The 15036-nt window shown below is 38.5% G+C and overlaps 1 protein-coding gene across 1 annotated transcript in view; it reads left to right on the top strand.

The window, feature by feature from the left end:
- LOC107781911 (beta-glucosidase 46-like) overlaps window positions 1–14776 on the top strand; it is a 36518-nt gene extending 21742 nt beyond the window's left edge. Inside the window, exons 3-7 of the mRNA XM_075218443.1 lie at window positions 12977–13053; window positions 13591–13706; window positions 13784–14033; window positions 14149–14251; window positions 14377–14776. Of these exons, the coding sequence (XP_075074544.1) occupies window positions 12977–13053; window positions 13591–13706; window positions 13784–14033; window positions 14149–14251; window positions 14377–14678 (848 nt within the window). The 3' untranslated portion in view covers window positions 14679–14776. The remainder of the gene's footprint in view (window positions 1–12976; window positions 13054–13590; window positions 13707–13783; window positions 14034–14148; window positions 14252–14376) is intronic.
- Window positions 14777–15036: the final 260 nt, after the last annotated feature.

The following is a 15036-nucleotide window of genomic DNA, read 5'->3' as shown; positions in this document are numbered from 1 at the left end:
AATTGCACTTTCGCGTTGCTAGAACCCTCTCCAATTTCCACCATGTTCACACTGTCAAACAACTTCTCAAATCTTTCAATTAACTCCTTGTCAAGATCAGTCACAGAACTGGGAATTGCTGTTACTAGGCGACTTCTGGTACCGGACTTGACAAATGATTTGGAAAGAAGTGGGAATGGTTTTGAAAGGACCTATGCTTTCTGTTTTAGCTTTTTGGCCTTTATTATGTCTGCGGCAGTGGGCTTGAATCCTAAACCAAATGTTCACAAGTTTTCAGGAAGGGACACCGGCTGTATGATGCCTAGCAAAGATGAGCCCAAACCTTTATCGAGTACAAAACCATTCTTCAACATCTCATAGGCTACCATGACTGATGCGGCAGTTATCTTTGGATTTGGAATGTATTTACCCTCCAGAACTTTCTCTACCAACATCGCAGAAACATGGTAGACCCATGGTCCCTGGTCATCTTCCACTTCAATGACCGATTCAATGGCATTGCTGCGAGCACATAAACTGTTTTCCCCATGCACAACTATTTCTTGTCTATCCCATTCAAATTTGACCACCTGGTGTAGTGTTGATGGGACTGCTTTAGCGGCGTGGATCCATGGTCAACCCAATAGCAAATTATAGGAAATAGCTATATCCAGCACCTGAAACTCCATTGTGAACTCAACTGGCCATATCGTCAGCTCCAACATTATGTCCCCAACTGAATTTTTACCTCCGCCATCAAATCCTCGCACGCAAATGTTGTTCTTATGGATCCTCTCATCTTCTATTTTCAACTTGCTTAGAGTGGAGAGAGGACAGATGTTTGCTCTTGACCCATTGTCAACCAATACCCGGGTCACCACAGAGTTCTCACATTTTACTGTGAGGTAAAGATCTCTGTTGTGCTCAGTACCTTCTACAGGCAATTCATCATCGGAAAACGTGACTCTATTTGCTTCGAAGATTTTGTTGGCTATTTTTTCCAAGTTATTCATGGAGATCTTAACGGGAACGTATGCCTCATTCAAGATCTTCATTAAAGCTTGACGGTGCTCATCTGAATGGATTAATAATGACAATAGGGAAATTTGAGCAGGCGTCTTTCTTAATTGTTCCACGATAGAGTAGTCCTGTAACTTCATCTTCCTTAAGAATTCTGCTTCTTCTTCAGTTACGACTTTCTTTACTAGCACTGGATTATCTTTAGCTCTTCTTAACTCCTCGGGAGTAAAACACCTTCCCGAGCGAGTCAAACCCTGTACTTCACAGATTTCTTCTTTGACTTCCTTCCCTTTGTACATCACTGTTACCCGTTTGTAATTCCATGGAATAGCCTTGCTGTTGATTATTGGTAATTAGGTTACTGACTTGATAATAACCTGATCTACGCGGGCACTTCCACGATTATGATGGGTTTGCTGGCCGCTCCTAGTACAATCACCTTCACCCCTTCCTGTTTCATTGCAACTTTGCTTAAAGACCCCTTCTCAACTGCCACAGATGGCTCAACACTCTTTTTGCTTGGCTTGATCACCAACTTCTCACCTGCTGATTGTTCATCTATCTTGACTCCACTAGACCGAATCATCATGACGGATTGTGATGGCTTCTTGGGCTCTCCCTTCGCATGCACTATTTCGATCATATTTGCCTCCTGGTGGGATGGCATTGGATTCCTCTTAATATTGGGTGCCTCGGGAGCTTGAACTTCAATTCTATTGGTATAAATAAGCTCCTGTATCGCACTTTTCAAGTGCCAGCACTTTTCTGTATCATGACCCGGAGTACCAGAACAATACTCACATCTGACAGTATAGTCAAGATTCTTTGGAGGAGGATTTGGCAGTTTGGACTGTATCGGCCTTAGCATATCTAACTGTTTTAGCCTTTGGAACAGACTAGTGTATGATTCTCCCAACGGAGTAAAGGTTTTCTTTTTCTGCAACCTTTCACTCTTGAATGCTTGACTAGGCCGGAAACTTGGTCCGGGAGTGTTTTGGTAGGCTCGTGGATGTGGATAAGTATTTTGTAGGACGGGAGCACGCCATTGAGTGTGGGCAGGAGGTTGGTTGTATGCTTGTGCATGGTGGATGGAAAAATGAGGTTCTGGTGGGCAATAGTAGTGTTGGGGGTGGATTGTGGTGATAAGTTTGTTGGTGGGGTCGAGGTTGATTGTAGTGGTAAGGTGAACCCCTAGATCCGAACCAAGTTCTTGAATCAACCATTGCTGCTTCCTCTCTCTTCTTCTTCCCAATCCCTCCTATGCCGCCCTGAATAGCCTGAGTAGACGATTTGATAGCCGAATAGCTCATGATTTTATTCGACTTGAGTCCCTCTTCTACCATGCCCCTCATCTTTACCACTTCGTTGAATGACTTTCCTATGGATGAGACTAAATGGCCATAGTAAGTGGGTTCCAAAGCCTGTAGGAAGTAATCTACTATCTCACTTTCCTTCATTAGGGGATCTACTCTTGCTGCTTACTCCCTCCATCGGAAACCATATTCTCTGAAGCTTTCGCTGTGCTTCTTCTCCAGTTTAGTCAAGGACAGTGGATCTAGAATGATCTCAATATTGTATTGGAAGTGACAAGCAAATGCTTGTGCCAGATCATCCCATGTGTACCATCTTCCATGGTCTTGGCGGGTATACCATTCCAATGTTGATCCACTCAAACTCTAACTAAAGTAAGCCATTAACAATTCATCTTTTCCTCTAGCTCCTCTCATCTTGTTGCAAAAACCCCTCAAGTGGGCTACTGGATCACCGCGCCCGTTGTATAGATCGAACTTGGGCATCTTGAAACCTGTCGGTAATTGCACATTCGGGAATAGACATAGGTCCTTGTAGGCCACGCTGACTTGCCCTCCCAACCCCCGTATGTCTCTGAATGATTGTTCTAAGCTTTTAACTTTCCTGAACAACTCCTCCTGTTCGTTATTTTTGACTGGTTTATCAGCTTCTATCGGGAGGTCAAAGCGAGGAGTATAGGAATGGGTTTCTGGAGCTTTGAAAGTGGGCTCCGAGGGGTAGTATTGGTTGTCCTGGGTCTGGAACATAGGCTTGCTAGGAGATTTGTGGAGCGTAGCTGGTGGATGTGCTATGAAGACAGGAGTTACTGGTGGAGGAGGGTATGGAATTGGTTTAGGGGGTGGAGATTGTAGTGTATGGGAAGTGGTGCCCTGGTAGTGTTGGTAAATGGGAAAGCTCGGGGATAGATCGGTGGCAGGATGATCCTGAGTTTGAGCCGGTGGTGGATTGAAGGTAGGGTTAGCCGGGTATGCGGATGGCGGTTGTCCTTTAGCCCAGGCCTGATACATTTTGTCCATTTGTTGTTTTAATTTGTACATCTCTTCTTTTATGGTGTTAACGTCTAACTCTTCTCCTTCAATGACACTGGTGTCTACATCTGGGATAGACATGATTATTTCTCCTTTGGATCTAGTTTGGTATGGGTGGGTTGCCAGTATGCTTAGGTGTACTAACTGCTTGAATTTTGGAAACAACAACCAAACTTGTTAGTGATTAGAGTTTTAACAAATAAGCAACCACACATAGGGATGCAATGCACCTAGGCAATTAGTTATTTCTACCATGTATTTGCTCGGTTGCTTGTGTCATCCCAGCTTTTCCTGACCTTTACCTTTTATTGTCACTCATGCCTATCTTTTATTCCCCTCCCTTTTTTTCATTTTATTCTTTTCTTTTGGTTGTGGTCGAATCTTATGAAGATTGCCTGCGTATCATGACCCTACATGAATCAGACCGAGCGTAGTTCTGGTGGAAACAATTATTATTATTTTTATTTATTTTAACAAACGAAACAGTACAAAGACATAAATGACATTACATTTGGACAACACTTTAAGAAAAGGGTTTAAAAGACTCGACATGTACTCAAACTAAAACATGACTATTATATGAAAAGCTTCAACAACTATGACTATGCTTCACTCCACAATCTTTTGCTTTCAATCACTGGAACATCTGCTCACGGGAGAGCTTGACCCGGCTGACCCCCTAATGTACGGTACATCCTCTCCAACTCTACTGCAAGATGACGGGCAAAAGTAGGCGCATGCTCCAAGAACCTTTCATAATCCATCCCCTGGCAGTTCACATAATTTTGAGAAGTATAAACAGCCAAATAATGGATTTGTGCTCTGAAATCTTGGAGATTTTGGTCTTGGTTTTGCAATTGCTGTTGGCGAGTGGTGGCTATATGTCTTATGCGGCCCTCACGATCTAAAGCCGACTCCAATTGAGCCCGAAGTCTGGCCTGCTCGAGTCTTGCCTGTGCTATATCCCTATCAATATCTGCATGCTGATGTTCTCTGTTGTACCTTCTCATTTCTTCCAATTGTGCATGGAGCTGAGCCTTTGAACGTATCCAATGATCCTTCTCTTTCTCGAATTGAGCCATTTCTTCTTCAAATCTCATTACTTGGTGTTTTTTACTAGATTTGGCCTCCTCATTCAACTGCATGATTTTTTCCTTAGCTTTATCTAACGCGTTTTTGGTTCTTGCCAAAATGGAGTCATAATCTTGCATCCTTTCCATCATATTGGAAATGATTTTCTGATCTTTCCAACTTCTCACTGGTGCTTCAGAGGCTTTCTTCATCTGTTAAGCGCAGAGAGTTTTATTCTCGCAAATCAGACTCTTCTTTTCACCTTCTGCTTCTTGTGCTTGTAAGTCTTTCTCCAAATAAGGTTCCTCAGGCTTTCTTCTAAGGCATGAATAGTTGCTTTGTACCCCTTTTCCTTTTCACCCCAAGCCAACCGTTCTTGGATTTTGTCATCAAAGGCTTGAACATGCGGTCTTTTTATGGGCCTTTTGGGATCGGGTTCTGGTGCATCATTCACATAGGATCTTTTCTCAAACCACCTAGCATAACCCAGATTTATCTCACCTTTCGCAGGATCTGGAACTTGGGTATCATCTTTCAAGTATCGACAACCATTCCAAATCTGTTGGATTAAAGCCTCAGGGAGTGTGGCTTCGGGGTGTAGCTCAATCACTTGCATACTCAAATCTTCATCATCAGGCACCACTTGGTATCTCCCTAGCTGTCTTATAACTCTCTGTGGCTCATACGGCTGGACACTTCTTAAACCCACCAACAACGAAAAACTCTTTAAGGTTGACATGTGTATCACCTCTCTTACCGGGAGCCATCCCAAAGTCCACTCAATTTGACTTGCCATTAAAGATCTTAAATGGGATATCCAGGCTTCCACCCCTTCTGGAGATTTATAATCTTTTATTCTTTCTTCATAACTCTCAATGAAATTGTCCTTGCTCGGACCATACTGCATGAACTTGGGGTGATGTCGGAGATGTTCAGTCAACCACATTTGCAACAAAATATTGCACCCTTTGAAGAATTTTTCCCCGGACTTACACAAAGTCAACGCCCGATAAATGTCTGAGAGAATGATCGGGGCAAGAGTGTGATGTTCTTTGGTAGTGAGGACTTGTACGACTATGGCTATGTGAATATCAATCGTCTGCTCTTTGTTTGGGAAGACCATGACTCCTAGAAAAGCCACCATGAAAGCGAAGCGACGGTGAATCTGCCAGGTGTCCTTTTTTTGTTTATTAGTAAGGCCCTTTTCATGAATTTCAAATCCATCCGGCTTTCCGAACCTTGAATATAGGAAGTTGAAAGAACAACACCCTTTGACAGCGTTGCTTTTTCTTATTTGATTACTGTTATTCAGAAGACCAAAGAATCGGTGTACAGAGGGAGCCTTTGGTAATATAAGATTTTGGTTTCTTAAATCTCCGTCAAAACTGGAATATCCAGCTATTTCTTCTAATGTGGGAGTAATCTCGAAATCAGAGAAGCGAAAGACATTGTGAACAGGGTCCCAAAAAGTCACTAGACATTGTGAACAGGGTCCCAAAAAGTCACTAGTGTCGTGATCAAATCATCGCGTGGATTAACGTTCATAATATCTGTGAGAGCTCCCAAATACTTAATGTCCCATTTCTCACCATCTCCTCCTAATTCATACCACCACATCTGAAGCCGAAATAGAAACTCATCTACATCTGTGAACGATGGGTTTTGAATGGTGCTTATTTTATACATGTAAGTGATTTTAATTTTAAAAACCAAAATCAAGACTCATTTTGAAAAAATCATCAATATTTCTAAAAAAATTCATAAAAAAACACTTCGATAAAGAGATTTAAAGGCTGTGTTTGCTAACCGGCCAATTTTTTTTTTTTTTGAAAAAAATGACCAGGCTGTTCTTGCAAAAACAGCCTTTCGGCGCCCTTTTGGGGATATTCGGCATATTTTGGACAAGAATGACATTGCCTTACTTATGACAACATACGACATTTATGTACCCACATTTTTATTTATTTATTATCTATTTCCTTTTTTTAAATAGTTGGGCCCGATGTGGGTTGCCTGCGTATCTCACATCCGACGAGAATCAAACTTACGTAGTTCGTAATAATAAAACTATTTTTAAAAGAAACACAAAATTTCCTTCTTCTTTTTTTCAAAATTTCGACAGAATTTCAAAATATTTTGGAAATTATTTTTTTTTTCCGAAAAACATCCAATTTTCTTTCTCGGTTCTCACATTGATTTTCCTTTTCTAACTTTTTTCTATAAGCTGGTCAACATGCAAATCCGAAACAAATGAATGCACAAGTAGCAAGTAAGATGCATCAGGATGGTCTATTCATTTCGGGTACACCTATCCTAGACAGACTCAACCCCTGTGTTGAGTCTCCGAAGTCAAATTCACATGATGCAAACAAACGTTCCTACTAGGAATCCGGCATGAAGCTGAGTTATTCTAAGTGTAAAACCTGGGGTATACTGTTCTAGACCTAGCTTACCCAAGCGGACAGCTTGAGCCGAAATGGGGGCAACGTACCGGGAGCACGAAAGTCTACCCGACCTAGTTACTTGGCCCAGCTTCGTTCTATTTGGTATGACTTCTAACAGAAAGCTGGGCCACGCGCATGTGTGCACCATAAATTCAGAAGACTTAGAAAGAAGAAAGGTTTCGTAACAGTTTATATATACAGTTCAGATAATATCAAAGCGGTAAAAAGCAACATTTCACACATTAAGCACAAACATGTGAATAAAACTAGAGAATAAATAAAGCCAAATATAAAAATTATTCTAAGCTCAAATTTTTGAACCCTGAAGCTTAAATTCTGGGTTCTTGTCCCCAGCGGAGTCACCAGAGCTGTCACACCTCCTTTTTACCACCCGAAAGTAGTACAAGGGAATTTTTCCAATTTAAGTGACAATCGAAATAGGATTATTTATATTAAATTTAGAGTCGCCACTTGGGATAATTTTTGGTGTCCCAAGTCACCGGTTTAAAATCTCGAATCGAGGAAGTTGACCCTTATTTACGGTCTACGAACATAGAAATCTGGGTAAAGAATTCTGTTAACCCGGGAGAAGGTGTTAGGCATTCCCGAATTTCGTGGGTTTAGCACGGTCGTTTTGATCATACTTGGCTTATCAAAATTATATAATTACTGATTTTAGAACCTATGTGCCTTTACCGCTTACCGCTTTTAAACTAAGAAAAATTGTCTTAAATTAGGTCACACGCACGTGTACCCATTTGTTTGGCGTGTCAAAAATCATGTCACGCGAACGTGTACACAATTAGTAACTCTTTATTATTATTGAGAAAATTTGGCAGAAGTTGCGCGAACGCATACTCCGGTTTTATTTTTAGAAATCGTAGTCACGTCACGCGAACGTGTCCACAACCACGATAGTATATTTAAACGGGCCTAAAGCAACTAAGAGCATTTGACATTTTTATAACCAGGTTATGAAATTAATACGAGGGCCATGGGTGATTAAATTGTGGATGGCACACCTCAGACTATATGAACTAAATTAATTAGTACTCTATGAAAACCCATTCTTATTATTAAAAAAAATTTGATCGAAGTTGTGCGAATGCAAACTCTGGTCTTAATTTTTAGAATCGCAATCATGTCACGCGGACGTGTACACAATCACGATATATTTGTGATGAGAATGTGCATAGAAGCATACTAACGATTTTGAAACATGTTCAGTAATTAATTACTATGGACTAAAGTTGGTTTAACCAATTCCATTTTTCAAACTTATAAACTCAAGAGATACATTTTTTCTTTTAGGATTGGTCCGTATCTTTTGGACCAGAACAAAGAAAGTAATCCCCTACAAATCATAACACATAGTGGCGCTCAATATTTATTTTCCAATCTTAAAAAAAACAAAATCAGAAATATTCCATCTTTATTCACTTGTACTACTATATGATTAGACTCGCCTAATACACAAAGTAGTTTCAATTCCTTATCCAAAGTTCATTTTAGTCACCAATCAGCTAATCTCAAAATCGAACTCCTACACGTGGAAAAGAAGCACAGAGAAATCGCGGATAGAGTTTGTATTAACATTAAAAGGATATTAATATGGACAATGGGATGTGATACTTCATATATCAATTTTACTTGTTTAATACTAAGATCCTAGATTACAATATTATAGGTTGCATTTATGACACCTATAATTAATTCTGCTTTTTGCACACGTACAAACTTTATCACTAAAAAGAATTACTTAAAAAAAACTTTAAACAGTACCCTTTAACAAGAATTGCAAGAGAAATTTACAAATTCATCTAAGACAATAAACTCATCCAAATACATATTGAACTTAAACAACAAGTGTACTCCTCTACCTTATTTTACACAGGAAAATCAGTGACAGACCCTTTTAAATGGTTTGGGCCAGGACTCAATAGTAGGCCCAATTCAAGCATATTATAACTAAAAGACAAGGACACAGGATCGATCCCTTAGAGGAATCAATTTAACTGAGCAAGTATTTTTATCTACGAATCATTTTGAACACAAAATTAAAGCTCAATTTGACACTATCGACTTACAAAGTAGCATGCTGTAATAACCATATACATTACTTAGCAAGAAGAAGCATACACAATTTATATCATTTGGCATGATCTAGCTACGTATGCAACCAAATAAACTATCCAACCAACTTTCCTAGAAAAACCTTCAATTACACAACATTTAACCTCAAAATACTTGCAAGAGGGCTGATCCATCATCAGATAAAACCAAAATACAGCTTTCAACATGACTTTTGACATTATTCAGCAGGATATAATACACCAGGCAGACTCAGTAAACTAAAATAAAATTAAGCTACTGAACAGAGCAAATTTGGCAAGATCACTAGAAGAAAACCAACTTGAAACAAATGGATTAAACCAAAGATCTATATTGACATGCATTTAGACATAAACTGAAGGCCAAACAGTTCTAACTAGTAAAATCAAACCAGAACCCTTATCTATTACTGATGCCACCAAGTCTAAACCACTCTAGAATCATTTATATCCAAACAAAACCTAATTTCAGCATTTGAAAAGGGCTGACAACAACTTCAATTAAGAGTCCAAACAGAAGAGATACAAGTTATATCCAAACTTGATTAAACTTAATGTTAAATAAACCTCCATAAGAGTTCAGAATCATGAAAAGATTTAGTTATACAATACCAAACTTTAACTATGAAACATTAAACAGGACATTGAACTTCTTTGCTAATTCTTAAACCAAATTCAACTTTCAATAGATGCTATCACCAAGAGGGAGAATATGCACCAACCAATCATAAACTCATAAAAGTAAAGCTACACTATAATAGAAGAAACAAGCTGACATTACACTCTGAACTTCCCAGTTTTCCATATCATATATGAAGCAGACTTTACATTAGGGGAAATTTAAGGAATATACCTGAAAAAGAAAAATACAACAGAAAAATGAAGGATCAGCTACGACAGCAGCAACTAGCCCAGATTTAATCAGTTAAAAAATAGATTCAGCTTATGAAATTTGATGGAACAGTGCACTTTTAGCAAAATTTTGAACCAACAGACTCTCAATTACCAAAAAATCAATCCATTTCCATTCAAATGAGTTAAAGTAATTTCAGGAATTAGAAAGAAATTAAGTATGACTCAAAACTCAATGAAAGAGTAGCAGTTCAATCGTTGGTATTTTCTGGAATTTTTCACTTAAATCTCTCTATATATGTATATTTCAGTATTTTCAAAGTACCAGACTGTCTGTTTTTTGTGTATGAACTCAGTATCTATATATAGGCATTCAACTTAGTGCATTCACCACTTTCAATTCTACTTTTCATTTCTTAATTATCCACTAATTCAGTGCTTTTAGTTAATTCGGTAATGCAATTTCTACCCTGCCACTATTAGAAACTTCTCAATTAGGTGACCACTTGCATTAAACTTATAATAATCAATTCTTATTAATATAGTGTTACATTTACTAAAAAACCTATAAATTTATGATTAACCTAAACTGATAAAATCTACATTAATTAATCAGACTAAATATCCTAATTAGACAAAGATATACGACAACTCTGAGAGAAAAAATAGATAAAAATAAAAAGAATCAGGGGAAGGAGTAAAATAGATGAAGATAAAATAAAAAAAACAAAATTAAGAACGGAAAGAGAATACCTTGAATTAACCTCGTACAGTAAAAAATTGAAGAAGTCTTCGATTCTTCTAAATTTCCGGCCAAGTTTGATATTAATCGTGTGTTCTTAATTAAGAACACACGAATAAAACCAAACTTGGCCTGGAATTTTAATAAACCTCTGATTCGGGCGATTTTAGGAATTTAGGGTTAAATTTCGATCTAAGATTCGAAGAGGTAGCGGAATATTCGAGGGAGACTAGCTACGAATTTGAAAAGAGGGGTGATGAGGTTTTGTGGTGTGAATTTGGTGGTGAACGGAGGTGGCGCCACCACCGGAGAAAGTTAGGGCAGCGCTAGGGTTCATCCCTTCGAATCAATATTCGAAGAGCTCTAGGGATGTTCGATGGTAACATGTTACGGATTTGTGAAGAGGGGAGTGAGGGGGTTTTACGGTGTAAATTTGGGGCTGGTTGGCCACCGTCCGCCGCCGTGGGTGATTTCCGGCGGGCGGATGGCGGTGGTGTATTGATTGGTCTCTGAAGAGAGACAAGAGATGAAGGAGGCGGGTTCTGAGGGGGTAAGAGGGTCTGATGGGTTTTGACATATTAAAATTATTGATTCAATCAAGGCCATTGGATGATTGGAATCCAACGGTTCTGATTGAATCAATAGTTAAAACGGGGTCGTTTCGGTTTCATGGGGCCAGACCGGTTCTAGGCGGGTCAGGGTCGGGTAACGGGCGAAGCTCAGGACCGTTTGATCATCAAAGATCAACGGCAAGGGTTAGCCGTTACAAAACGACGCCGTTTTGTAACGGCTGAGACAGATCGGTTAGGGTTTTGTATTGGGTTGGGTTAATTGGATTTGGAGTGAGTTTGGACTGATTTTCTTTGGGCTTAGAATGTTTTTGGCCAGATTGGCCTAAACTGGATTTCCCTCCTTTATTTAATTCAATTTCTTTTCTTTTCTTCCTTTTTTTTTCAAAAAATTAAAACTAAAACCCTAATTAAATTATAAAAACCCAAATTTGCTTTAAAAATATTAATTAACTCTAAATAATAATTATCATAAATAATTAAATACTAAATTAAAAGAAAATCACACAATTTGACTAAAAATAAAAAATATGTTATTTTTTGTGAATTTTCATTTTTTTAAAACACCTAATTAATAATTAATTCCAAAAAATATAAAAATCAAATCCTAAATGTAGATGCTATATTTTTTATATTTTAAATGCATTAATAAAATTAAACATGCACATAAACATATGCAAACAAGCAGAAAAATCGCACAATAATTCCTAAAAATAACACATAATTAAAGAAAAGACCTAATTTGGGGAATTCTTTTAGAGTAATTCGTATGAGGCAAAAGTCACGTGCTCACAGCTGTATGGATGTTCGACGAATCGGCCCATATCGCATTTTGGTAACAACTTCGAAGCGCCTGGTATTTATCAACCCTCTCCTGATGTTCCTTCATCTGGTCACGGAGTGTTTTGTTCTCATTTTCCATCTCTTCCATCTTCTTTAAGATGGTCGTGAGTGTGTCGTTGCCTGTATCAGCAATAGTACGGGTGTTACCTGTTCATGTAGCGTTTGGCTCAACGGCAGCAGTTGCGGTTTCTATGGGTAGCGAGTCTTCGACACCTCCCTGAATGGGTTTCTCGAGCATATTGCTCAAGGTACTTGTTAACCATTCTTCTAGTAGCCTTTTGACAGCCGATAGCGCTTCTCCTACTGCAGATGTTGAGGTTTTCCTCTCGCGCAAGATCGTTAGATCCCCGTGCGGAGGAGGTGAGATCTCCCCCTCAGGTGTAACACTTGGTGTTGCATTCTCACTGTCTTTTCCTCGGCTTCGTTGAGGAATTCAGGAAGTTGTTTATGACACCCTCTATTGCCTTTAGCCTCGCTTCTCCCTTTCCCGCCACCGTTGGCTTTTATGGAGCTGAAGAAAAGTGATTATTTCTTTCAAGAATCTAGATGAAAACTACGATTTCAGCTATAGAAATCCCCACAGAGGGCGCCAAATTGTTTGACTCAAAAGATATTAAAACCTTATTGAACAAATCAATTAAAGATGAAGGGGTAAATCCTAGCTGAGAATAATAATCACTAGAAAGAGTGATAGATAAAGAGAAGACGGGTCACGAGGTTTCTTTTCATTCATAAATAGTAATGTCTTCTGAGATTTTCATTCCGGTTACAAGGTTATTGTCCTCCTTTTATACTAAGAGAGAAATTCTTCTAAACTGTAAAAGACAAAATACAAGGAATATTCGAAGGGATATTCCCAATGTCCCCTAATGGCCACACATTATTGCAAGGGTCGTCCAGTCTCTGGTTTGTCTTAGGGTCATCTCCCTCAGGACGTCAATTCAAGGAGGCTCCAACAATCGTCGTACTCGTCGTCGGTCGTGGTCGGTCAAATTTGGACCCATACAGGAACCCTTCATTGTAGCTCACAATATGATCCTATCTCATGTAGATGTTGTCAGCATTTACCGCACCAGATATCAGGTTTTTTCGACGACTCTTTCCCTTTTCTCCATTATCATGTCAATTCTCAGCATGGCATGATCTTGCACGCAACTTGTTTAAATAGTAATTACTCTTCTAGTGCATTGCTACTGTTAGCTTCTATGTTGCTCGGACTTTTCAAAAATAAAGTCGAATGCGTGCCGGATCCTTCAAAAGTAGTGTATCTTTGGAGGATCCGATATGAGTGCAACCACATTTTAGAGTGTGTGCGTAACATAGGCTGACTTGTCAAATGAAAGGTAAGGGAACACTAGATAAAACAAGATATCATCATGAGTCTAACTATTTTGGGTGAAGTAAAAAGTTGTATAATTAGACAACTAGATGTGAAAAATTTATCTTTAGAAACTCCCTTCTTATGCTATCTATCAAATCACTATTCACACTTACTTTCTTTTCTTCTTTTTGGGGTCTTTTCCTTCTGATTCATTAATTTCAATCGACCCTGAAATTGTAAGTTCGTTAGAAGACCAAAAAAGATATCAGTAAGATAGTCTATTTTCTGCTGCTTTTCAGAAAAGTCAAAGGGGCATGATTGGCATTACTATGGGTTTCGAATGGTATGAACCGTTAAGCAATTCCTCAGAAGACATAGCTGCAACTCATAGAGCTCGATCATTCTATGACAGTTGGTAAGCCTTCTATATACTAATATTTATGCATCGGAAAGAGAGTAAAAGAATATTTTTTACTAACTACCCACATGCAGGTTTTTAGACCCTATTATATTAGGAAGATATCCTAAAGAAATGGTACAAATTTTGGGATCTAATCTTCCGGAATTATCAATGAATGATTTGAGCAAGTTGAGTTATGGCCTAGATTTCATTGGCATCAATCATTATTCGGCTGTCTATATCAAAGATTGCTTATATTCTGCCTGTGAACATGGAAACTCTTGGTCAGAGGGTTCTTATTTTAGGACTACACAAAGAGACGGCATCTACATTGGTGAACCAGTATGTTTCCTTAAATCACATCAGTATTCTTATCTTTAATCTTTTTCTGCAAATTATTACTTGCACTTTCTACACTGCTAAATTAATTTTTTAAGGATTTTTTTTAATAAATCAGGGGGAAGTGGACTGGCAATTTGTGTACCCACAAGGGATTGAAAAAGTTGTGATGTATTTGAAGGACAAATTCAACAATACTCCAATGTTTATCACTGAAAATGGTAAGAAAAATATTACACTTTCTTGTTCTTTAGACTGAGATACATTTCATCAACTAATTACTTGAGCAAGATGCAATTTGATCCACCGGCGGATACAACTGCTAATATAACTGGCAATGTTGCAGGCTTTGCTGGGAACAGTTCTTCTATAGAGGATGCCTTGAACGATGTTCGTAGAGTGAAATACTTGCATAGCAACTTAAATTCATTGGCAAATGCCATCAGGAAAGGTGCAGATGTAAGGGGATACTTTGTTTGGTCCCTTCTTGACAACTTTGAGTGGCTAGATGGATATAGCATAAGATTTGGACTTTACTATGTCAACTATACTAATCTCCAGAGAACTCCAAAATTATCAGCCACCAAGTATCAAGAGCTCATGTATAACTTTCACATAGAGCTTGAAACACATACTGCCCTGAAATAGCGTAATAAGAGGATGTATATGTGGAGACTTGTTGAAGATTTTTATTTAGGTCTCTGTTGTTGGAAAGCAATTACTGGGAAATCATACTATAATTGTTCAGCCTAATCCCTTCCTTTATATTGCACAAATAAGGCCCAAGCCTTATCTTTTTATTCACTCTAATAACGTAATGAAGATTTATTGTATAAGTAGAAATATTCTGTTGAAAGCTGAATTTTGTCCATTAGTTCCCCTTTCTTCTGACATTTCAACTTAATGTTCCAGAATTCTACCAAATGGGTGTAAACTTCTGCTGTTTTTCAAAGTACACTCTTCCATGAAAACTCATGTTTAATACTTAAGCATATGGGATGGAAAA

This window comes from Nicotiana tabacum, chromosome 7, assembly GCF_000715075.1.
Source record: "Nicotiana tabacum cultivar K326 chromosome 7, ASM71507v2, whole genome shotgun sequence".
In the NCBI taxonomy this organism is placed as follows: Eukaryota; Viridiplantae; Streptophyta; class Magnoliopsida; order Solanales; family Solanaceae; genus Nicotiana; species Nicotiana tabacum.
This window is presented reverse-complemented; position numbering and strand designations above follow the sequence as displayed.